Source organism: Pagrus major, chromosome 12 (genome assembly GCF_040436345.1).
Source record: "Pagrus major chromosome 12, Pma_NU_1.0".
NCBI classification, from domain to species: Eukaryota; Metazoa; Chordata; class Actinopteri; order Spariformes; family Sparidae; genus Pagrus; species Pagrus major.
In genome coordinates, this window is record NC_133226.1 from 338,061 (window position 1) to 349,022 (window position 10,962).

At 39.5% G+C, this 10,962-nt stretch overlaps 1 protein-coding gene across 1 annotated transcript; it reads left to right on the top strand.

Annotated features, from left to right (window-relative positions):
- Window positions 1–373: 373 nt before the first annotated feature.
- Window positions 374–7,617, top strand: tdgf1 (teratocarcinoma-derived growth factor 1). The gene is made up of 6 exons (XM_073478684.1): window positions 374–683; window positions 768–823; window positions 1,574–1,795; window positions 2,639–2,753; window positions 2,929–3,038; window positions 6,606–7,617. The coding sequence occupies exons 1-6, from the start codon at window positions 661–663 to the stop codon at window positions 6,707–6,709; spliced, it is 630 nt and encodes a 209-aa protein (XP_073334785.1). The 5' UTR covers window positions 374–660; the 3' UTR covers window positions 6,710–7,617.
- Window positions 7,618–10,962: the final 3,345 nt, after the last annotated feature.

Sequence of the window (10,962 nt, forward strand, 5' to 3'; positions counted from 1 at the left end):
AGAGAGAGACAGAGAGAGAGGGACAGTGAATGACGACACATACACACACGCAGGCACACGCACACGCACACACACACACTGTATATACTGTATATATAATTAATGTAAATCAATCTTGGTGTTGTGTTGGTGTTCATGTTGTTATTTGTTGTGTTCTGTCCGAGTGTTTGGACAGATGCTTTGGCAACATTGTTGTTAAAACTTTCATGCCAACAAAGCTCCTTTGAATTGAATTTGAATTTGAGAGAGAGCAATCCGGAGTGGGCGTGGCCTCCGGAGCCCCTCCCCCTGCAAGACAGTCACCTGTAGAGCAGAGAGGAGGCTCAGAGTGAACAGACAGCCGCAGACTGCAGAGACGCTGCAGGGAGAGCAGAGCTTCATGTGTTTCTGTAAACGTGAAACCTGTCTCTGGGTTTTTTTTTTTAATCGGTGAAGAATTAGCAGAAGAAGTGACATCATCATGGACACCTTTACCTTTTTCTGACCAACACCAACCAATCTGCGTTTCTATCATTTTGGAAATATTTAACAGTTTTTCATATGTATTTATGCAGGGCACAGTTCTCCTCGGCTCTTCTTTTAAATTACTTTGACTATATTTCACACCGTTGGTTGTGACGGAAGAAGAATTTGTGATTTTTTTAAATCTCTTGCGGTAAAATGAGTTGGACGCAGCTGCTCAGGTAAGACCAGATGCATGTGTGATGTAAAGAAATGAGAGTACAGATGGACATCTTGTTAATGGAGTTTGTCTTGTGTGTTTTCAGGATCGTGTTGTTCGCAGTGATCTGGCTCCACTGTGCTGGTGCTCTGCCTGCTGCAGGTCTGTTTCCAATACTGAGACTGATTACTGACCGATCATTATCGACAGTACAGTTACTGTTAAACTGTGTAGTGTCCTGCCTCTGGTACATATCATTGTCACAAATGTTTGATAACCACATTTGCGGGATCACTACAAAATCGTGTGTGCATGTGTGTATATCGGCTGATAAATTGATATCAGAATATTTAATTTCTTAGTATGTATCGGCCCCAAAATTGTGTATCAGCAGTGCTGTAATACCATTTGCAGCTGAATATTTGCCGCTGAAAGGTCCAGTTTTAAAAATATTGAGCATATTCGTGATCCAATCCTAGGCAGCAAATGATTTCCATCCATTTCCGTACAATGTGAAAATCAGGTAACACTGTTGGTTCAAGAGTTGTGTGATTACAGTGGCCATCAACTCTGGCTGTTAATAAAAATGTAATGTTGACAGAAACTACTGCAGACTTTATGCTCATTTTGTGGATAATGACACAATTCAAGTCGATGACTACTCAGTGATTTGCATGCTATTCAGAAAAGGAAATGTATAAAATATCCTTTAAAATTTATTTTAAAAACACAACAGCATGATTTCCAGAGCAGTTAGCCGAGATGTAAGGAATATGTGATTTGTAGTAAATGGGCCAAAACATACAAAACTACTGATACATTTGTTTAAGCTTGGAAAACAGATAGGATGGGCTGGAACATTGGAAAGAAGGGAGGTCAGGAGGGCTGATCTTTGTCATCTTTATTTTTCAGGCTGTGAGGGAGACGAGTGCAGCAGAGGCCAGACCTCCTCTTCATCCTCATCCTCTTTGTCAACCTCGGTATCTTCTTCTTCCTCTTCTTTCTTGGTGGAGAAATCCCCGCAGCCCTCGCAGGACTTCCTGGGCCAGTTTTCCCAAGTGAGCTCATCAAACAGTGGTGACCGCAAACACCCCGAGGCCAGCGCTGTCCTGCCCTTCATTGGCCTCACAGGCAGTAAGTTCACACTTAAATACTGTATGTACAAACTGAGGCGGTGAGCCCTGAAAACCAGCGAAGGAAAGAATTTATCACTTTGTCCCAAACAGACAGACAGAGACAGTTTGCACTGTGAAAAACCTAACTTAATGCCCATTTTCTCTCTCAAACTGAGCCCTGGAAACACAGACAAATTTTGTGAAGATTATTTCCAACATTTATCAACTAGTTTCATCTCAGTTTTTGGCCAAGAAAACGTTAAATAAATTGAATACATAAATGAGTTAATTTAATAATTTTCCCACCACAATTTTGGATGTTTAGGCCGATGTCATTTAGTTTTAGTGTTTTTCTGTTGTTTTTAGACGTTTGTTCAGACTCTCAGTGTTTGTCTGCTGATGTGAAGCAGAGGACAGCAGGAATGTGCTGCCAGATGGAGACTCTGGTTTATCTCACAGATACAGATACAGACCTAGAGAGGCTCAGCTTGAGGTTTGAAAGTCCTACAGTGGCCTTCAACTGGTCCTATGGGGTCCCGAAATCTGCTCTATAAAGGCACAGACACAGGAGACTCTGATCAACAGATTAAGAGTCATATAGATTATGGTAACACTAGATTTACACTGTTGCTTTCAAGACAAGATTACGTAATGCTTTACAGGCGACTAACCCAAATTAAACTTATCTAAACCTGGGAAGAAATGGAAAAGAAGAGGAATATAATCAGACAGGGAATTCTTTGAACTATGTTAAAGTAAAAGATGTTTCATGTAAGGTTATTTTGTCTTGAGTACAGTTATGTGGTATATGAAGGAAACACTTTATGTTGGTAGTAACTCTGATGTGTCCTTTTCCTTGTAGGTGCTGAGCAGAGTCGTAGCTGCTGTAAGAACGGAGGAACCTGCATCCTGGGCAGCTTCTGCGCCTGCCCTCCGTTCTTCACAGGGAGGAGTTGCGAGTACGACCAACGCATCAGGTAAACAACAAGACTGTACTGCTCACTGCTCTGCATTTACACTTCATGTCTTAGATGCACATCTTCCATTATCTAACCAATACCTATAATTTAATTATTAAATGAATTGCTCCCTCACACTGGCAGTTATTGTTTCTCTAGTTGAGTCATTCATGTTTTTTCTTTGTGTCTGTAGGAACTGTGGGTCCATTCCTCATGGTGAGTGGGTTCAGAAAGGATGCTCCTACTGTCGCTGTGGTTACGGCGTCCTGCACTGCTTCCCCCACGTCTTCCATAAAGACTGTGGTAAGAAACACACACCAGACAAATACATTGTATGTGTTCTGCTGTTGACTGCGTAAGTTGATCATTTTCCAATCACCCATCATTTTATGGTTGATTTATTTTTTCCTTTGTCTGTGTCTATGAAAACTGTACAGCAGAGACTTGTTTAGGGTCAGCATGGGCTTTGTTGTCAGCATGTGGTGATGGGGTTAAGAGCAGATTCTTTTTAAAACTCTCATGGATGTGCACAGCCGCAGGGTCTGTGTTCATTCATTTGTCACAATTGAGTGTCTGGAAGTTTTCCATGCTGTCCTTTCACCAACTGTGAAGTTTTTCATTGGAATAAACAGTAAAGATGTAGACCAGACGTCGACGCCGGGCAGTCAGACCATCAAAAGCTGTCGTTCACAGTACGGCTTTTATTCCAGAATCCAATACACACTCACTATTGTTAACTCCTATAAAAACGTCCCACAAAAACAACACGGACTATCTCAACATTAAGTTGTCTAAATACAATTGCATCTTTTTTATATATTTGTGTCAGCCCATAGTCACATTAATCTGGCATTTCACCCTATAACAGAACTTGTTCAAAAGAGTATGGAAGGAGGAAACATGACATCAGCACACATTTTCAAATCTCCAGGAAGACGTTAATAGTGTTGCACTATGTTTTTCACATGAAAAGTGGCCCAAATAGATGTGTAAAGAATAAAAGCATTGAGCTAGAGCGTTAAACCATGGCAGCTTCTCAACCTCAGGCCCCTTTAAATATTAAAATGCTTTGGGTAAAAAAATAAATAAATATATTTAGATTTTTTTACATGCTCTAGGTCTCAGATTAAAGGACAGTTACTCAGCTGAAGCTTGAGTGCACACTGTCAGCTACTTTCCATTACTCTGCATAGTGTAAACTGATAAACTATCCAGCTGTGTCCAGATGAGAAAAGAGAAGAAGGCTTGATGAATATGTTGATATGTTTATCTGGATTGCCTTCATTTATTACAGTGTGTCCACAGTAATAAGTTTTGCCAGTAGTAGCAGAAGTGGCAAATGCTTGATTGTTATTTTAATAACAATAATAATAGTAATAACAACAATGATTTATAAAGCTCCTTTTCAAACAGAGTTATAAAGTGTTTTATTGAAACAATAACTCAATGTTATCAATAATTGAGGATCAGTATTCTGGCAATACATGTGGTTTTAAGAAGCATCACTGCATTAGAAATCCATTTTATCACCAGTGTTGGGGAAGCTACTTTGCAAGCGTAGCTTGTAAAACTACATGAAGTTCAGCCTGGCAGTAGTTTGAACAAACTACATATCTACCCCTGGGGAAATGTAGTTTGTAAAACTACTGCTAAAAAAAGTAGCTTTAGCAACTACTTATACCCATTATACTCATTTAACTCAGCGTTAAATAAATCAACATATGGTGTATATGAAACAAAATATAATAGCCTACAAAAAATTCACATGCCAGAAATATGCTCAACTCAAGTTTTATTTTTTAAAGAACAAAAGCTGACATTTTTGGTCAACATCACAGGAACTTCAGAGGCACTAACACTTAAGCACTAGAACTAGATGCCAGGGCAGAATCGCTTGTTGACACGACACATGAGCAGTCTCTTAAAGTTTTTATCAGACAGCCGGTTCTGTTTGGCACTAAAAACATCTTTACCAACACTAAAAAGCCATCTCTATCTAAATACTTGACGCAGCACAAAATATGAATGTAGTTTATCTACCAGCAAGTTACAGCAAATTGTAGTTAAGCTATGTAGTTCAACTACATGTAGTTTAAGTCTCCCCAACACTGTTTATCACTGCATTTACCAAAAAGTCATTTAATTTAAGTCAACTTTTTGTCAAAATGTTTTCTGTCTTTTAAGTGATTCAGTCAGGCTAATAAGTCCTTTTAGCATTGAAGCCATCGTGTTGTTGTCACTGACTGCCTGTCTGTTTGAGACAGCATCACCTGGGATTCTGCACAGGCCAATCAATGACAAGGAAGCATTGTTTATATTTTGACAGATTACACGTCCAATTTGGGGGAACGAACATTTCTGGCCATAGTTTGCATTGAAAAAATTAACACTGTTAGTAATACAACAAATTACAAAGCAATTAGATTTTTTAGTTGTATTACCATATTTATCATGATGCATTACTTACTTAATTGATATAGTTTATTTTTTGGTTGAAGAACCTTTGATCTCAATACCTACCACTGCCCGGTGTGCTTTTGCCAACATATTTTAACGTATTTCAGGAACTAAAGAAGTGCAAGTAAAGGTGAGATGAGATAAACCCAGTTAAGGGAAAGTGAAGTGTCACTGCAGCCGAAGGAAGTACAAGAATAGATGCAAAACTTGAATACTATGCACATTATTATTGTCTACCACACAAAATAAGCAATAAAAAACAAATGGATAATGTTCTGAATATGTACACATTATAAAATAATAACCACAAAGTGTAATGACACACAAAATATCACAAAGACGTGATGAAAGGAGGAAGTTGCAATGAATAATGAAATACAAAATAACACCCGAGTTCTGCACTGAATGATGAGTCTAGTGCTTCATTAGTAAGGGTGAAAATCGATCGAAATTTTGTCACAATCTGGAACTTCGAATTAAAAAATGGAATCGTCGATGCTGCCACGCCCCCATGTCACGTCCGGTCGGCTTGCCAAGGGGAAAAAAACACACACGTGTTGAAGTGCTGCGAGTCAACCTCCTCTAACTTAGCTACTAGCTAAGCCAGTAGCTATTAGCTACAGCCAGTCAAACGATAGCATGGTGTTACACCATTCCTGTTCGGCTCCCGGACCGTGGTCGGGAAGCACAGGGGAGATTATTTCCTCCAGGGCCGAAGTTTCTGTTTACTTTCGGGGTGAACCCCCTTTCACGTGTTAAGCTGGTCGGGAAATAATACCAGGGAGCTTTGCTGTATCTTGAGGAGCCGTCGCCTTTATTCACAGACAAACTGCAGCCTATATTGTTCACTTTATTGCTGTCGCTACTACTGCTACTCCTTTCGCTTCTCCTTCCTCTCCCATTCATTCACTGTCCGCACGTACGCACGCTCCCTCACTCTCGCTCGCCCACTCACACCTTACGCACCTTGTGCTCAACTGTTCGGAAAGAGTTTGTTAAGACACTTAATTGTTCAGAGAAGACTATGGACATGGCTGTTTTATTTTTTTGTTTGTTTTGTTGTGAACTTGAATGTCTTCTGTGAAGAAGACTGCAGTTACAAAAGAGAAACTAGATGGCAGGTTATTTTGTTTAAGTTTCCAGTTGACTGAAGATATAAGTTATTGTTACATTATGTTGTTAATAAATGTTTTAAATTTGACAATGTAGTGTGGTACATTGCGAACAAAGGTCAGATATTATATTGCATAAAAGTCTAGACTAAAAATGGCATAGCAACCTGTGCTTTAAAAAAAATGAATGTAAAAATTGAGAATCAAATTGAACCGTGACCTCGAAAATTGAATCAAATCGAGGATTTGGAGAATCGTGACACCCCTATTCATTAGTTTTCTGTCTTTCTCTTCTAACCAGATGACTCGGAGGAGGTGCGTTGGTATCGTTCGTCAGCTGTCAGGATAGTTCAAATCAGCTGTTTCCTGTTTCTGACGCCGTTTCTTCTGCTTCTCTTCCTCTGATGGTTCTGGAAAACACCAGGATTTATGTGAAACACTGAACTGAGAACTATGCAAGGTATCTCAAGCTCCTTCTTCGGGACTAAAGTTCAGTTTCCAACCCAGTCAGAGCTTGATGAGCTTATATACTGATTGTTTTCCATCCGAATACTGAGGAATTTTTCCTGGATTTTAAACTGGATTGTGTTTTATGGGGACATAGAGGTCTTCTGCACTAATCTGAGCTGTTCATTGCTGCATTTAAGATAAAGATTTTTGGACTTGAGCCATACCACTGGACCAACTTTAACATTTTAAGCAACTAATCAGCTTCTTCAAACGAAGAAAACAATTCAGCTAGTGCACCTGAACCAATTCCTGTGTTCCCAATGCAGTTCATCTTGTTTCAGGACATTTATTATTACAAATATGACAGTTTGGAATTTAATCAGCAACTGAAGTTCATCTCATCCAAACTCAGTATGTCTCTGCTTCTTAAAATGTATCCTTCCCGTGGAAGGTCGTCTTCGTGTCTATGATGTTTTGAAGATGTACTTAAGATTTTTATAAAAAGTATGTTTGTCATTTTAGGAACTGTGGCCCAATGTTATTCCTTTTCTTTGTAAAAGAAAACAGCGTTTCTTTTTTCTTTCTGTTTGCACAAACTGTGAGCTGATGTGACATTTTGTCCTTTTGCATAGAAATATGTATTGATTATGTGTCAGTTAAGTTTTTGTAATACACTAGTTTTCTTTGTGTTATGAGAAACAGAAATTCCGTCTCTGAAAAAAAAATGCACATTTTTACATCATTAAAACAAGTGTGACACTGGAAGTCAACATTTGAATATGAAAAAAACATGCTTTCATCATCAAATAATGTTTCTCAGTAAGTATTTGAAACAAAGCATTTAACATTTTTAAATTTAAAAACTGGATCTCTCTCTCTCTCTCTCTCTCTCTTTTAACTAGTGTTGTCAGTGGCCAGCTCTCCTTGTCTCTTATCTCCAGAGTTTATTGATGAGGTTTGTATTGATTATCAGCCGTTTTCTTATCTTAACCAAACACATCAGCTGTTCTGCAGTCTGTCGACCTGCCAGCTTCTACAGCTCACAGCTGGGTCATTCCATGCCAGCTCACCTACGGCCTCCCAGTTCATGTCATGGATTTTCTTGAAAAAAATCATGTTGAAATTTTGAGGTCTGGCCCTTTGAGATAATTTCAGCATTTAAGTGATTCTTTGTATGTGTATTGGGAACCTCACCAATCCCTCATTCTTCACTGGTTTGAGTTGAGTTCCATTTAAATAGTTGTTGCTGAATGTTCACAGTAATCAAATTAATAACAGGAAGTCATTTTTTACCCGAATGAAGAATATGTCATTTTCAAAAATTCATATAACCACTAGTTTTCACTTTCTTGCAACCAAATTTTGGTTCTCTGTAGTATTAATGTAGTCAGCCTTCATTTTCTTTCATGCCTGGTGGCAGACAAATAGTAAAGTGAAAGCAATGGAGGCAATTGAAATGCAGATGGTGTCATTATTCTATAGCCATCACATTGAGCAATCAACATTTACTTCATAATTATAAATTAAAGCAAAAAACTTATTCTATTGTCTCTTAGCAGTTAAGAGTTAAAATGATCTTTTTTTAAAATCTCATGTCCAGTTTGTCCAGTATTTCTATGAGTTGTAATGATATTGCACGGTTGAATCTGGAAATATGGTGCCGCTGTCGCTCCAAAAGAGGCGTGACGGTACACGTCATGGTGATGACGTCTGTGTGTGTTTTTTCAATGTGTTTCCCCCGGTGTCCTCCTGTTAATCTAAATATGTACCTGCTGACTGTTTATAATTTGGGGCCAATCATATGCCTATATACAGTCATGGAAAAAATTATTAGACCACCCTTGTTTTCTTCAATTTCTTGTTCATTTTAATGCCTGGTTCAACTAAAGGTACATTTGTTTGGACAAATATAATGATAACAACAAAAATAGCTCGTAAGAGTTTAATTTAAGAGCTGATATCTAGCCATTTTCCATGGTTTTCTTGATAGTAACCAAAATCACTTAAGTTCTTACATCAATAGCTATGGCACTGTACTGCCAAAAACACTGCTTTTAAGCATTCCATGTTTTCTTTTCTGTTTGCTTTAAACACATGATACACACAGGAGTTAGTACTTGATTGCGTAACCATTGTTTTTGATGACTGAAGCCATGCGTCTTGGCATGCTCTCCACCAGCTTCTGACATTGTTCTGCTGTCACAGCAGCCCATTCCTGTTGCACAAATTCAAACAAATTTGCTTTGTTTTTGGGCTTGTGGTTCTCCATTTTGAGTTTGATGATTTTCCATAGGTTTTCAACTGGATTCAGATCTGGTGATTGAGCAGGCCAAGGCATGGTGCGAATGTTGTGGTTCTCCATCCAGGCTTTAACTGACCTTGCTGTGTGGCAAGGGGCATTGTCTTGTTGGAAAATCCAGTCATTCGAGGCAGGAAAGAGTTTTCCAGCTGATGGAAGAAGACTGTTTTCAAGAGTAGCCCTGTACATGACCTGGTTCATTCGCCCTTCACACAATTGCATTTGCCCTGTTCCACTCATACTGAAACAACCCCAGATCATCACTGATCCACCCCCATGTTTTACTGTAGGGGCAAGACAGTCTGGTTTGTAGGCTTCTCCAGGCCTCCTCCTAACCAGTAAGTTAGCTGGAGTGGGCATCAACTCAAAATTGGATTCATCACTGAAGAGAACCTTAGCCCAATCATCAACAGTCCAATCCTTGTGATCCCTAGCAAAGAGTAACCGGGCCTTCCTGTGCCTTTCGTTGATGAAGGGCTTCTTCCGTGCTCTGTGTGACTTCAGACCAGCTTCAACAAGTCGGTTTCGAACTGTCCTTGCCGAACAAGTCACATTTCTCGACAGTGCCCACTCATTTTTAAGGTCCCTGGAGGTCTGACGACGATTCCTGACACAGGAACGGACGAGTGCACGGTCATCTCGTGGGGTAGAGAGACGTTTCCTGCCGCGGCCAGGTAGCAATTTGGTAGTGCCGTGTTCGGCTTGTTTTTTCTTGTTGTAATGAACAGCTGTCTTGGAGATCTTTAGTTTTTTTGCTACCTGTCTCTCACTCATGCCAATTTCCAGCAGTGCCAAGATGGCTGCCTTTGTGGCTTCACATAATTCTTTTGTTTTAGGCATTATGTGAGAGCTGACAACTTCTGAGTTGTGCTATGGCTTGAATGTAAGCAGGAAACCACTCTAAGCCTTTGCATGTGCAGTGCTGCTTATGACATGAAATGGCCTCTTATATACCCTGGGAATACAATTAAGCTTAAGAATGTCAAATAGGACATAAAGTATTATGTGATCAGCTGCATTTTTTGTCGTGTTCATTGTATTATACCTTTAGTGGTACCAGGTATTAAAATGAACAAGAAATTGAAGAAAACAAGGGTGGTCTAATAATTTTTTCCATGACTGTATATAAATTATACATATATATTCATCCATCCATCCATGCATCCATTGTCTGTAACGGCCTGTCCTTTACAGGGTCACGTTGGGGGGGCTGGAGACATTCGCAGCAGATTTTGCCAGAGCAGTGGGGTACACCCAGTTCATCAAAGGGCTGACTTACAGGCAACAACCATTCATGCTCACATTCACACCTATGGACCATAGAGTGACCGATTAACCTCACTTTATGTCTTTGAATTGTGGGAGGATTCTGGAGTATCTCAGTTTAATCCCACAGTACTCAGACCATAATCTCTTCTTTGTTATCCAGCCAATCCTATACAACAAGTGGTTTAAAGCAAGTATTCTGATTGGACAGATAATACAGAATAAATTGAAGTCTCCTTGATTGTGTGAGATTTTGAAACATCTCGCCATAATTTCCATTGCTGCTCATGAAGAAATGATTTCAAACTGCGTAGAGTCTGCTGGTTCCTGAATGTTGTGTTTGTCAATTTCCTGAAGAGGACATTCAAAGGATTGGAGGGGATTTAAGGAGCTGCGGGAGGAGATGGAGGAGCTGAGTCTCAACAGAGGAGCAGCAGCAAGAGGAGCAGATTTAAAGGGATTAAAGTCGATGTGAATAAGGCGAGAATTTTATCCTACGTGACTTTAGTGACATTTTCACACGCTTCACTGCTCAACTATTGTCACTACTAATGAACACATAAAAAAAAGCAGACATCAAAACACCAAAACATTCCATTGTCAGACTGAACACTAGCCTTGGTGCAACTTAAACTCTGTCTGC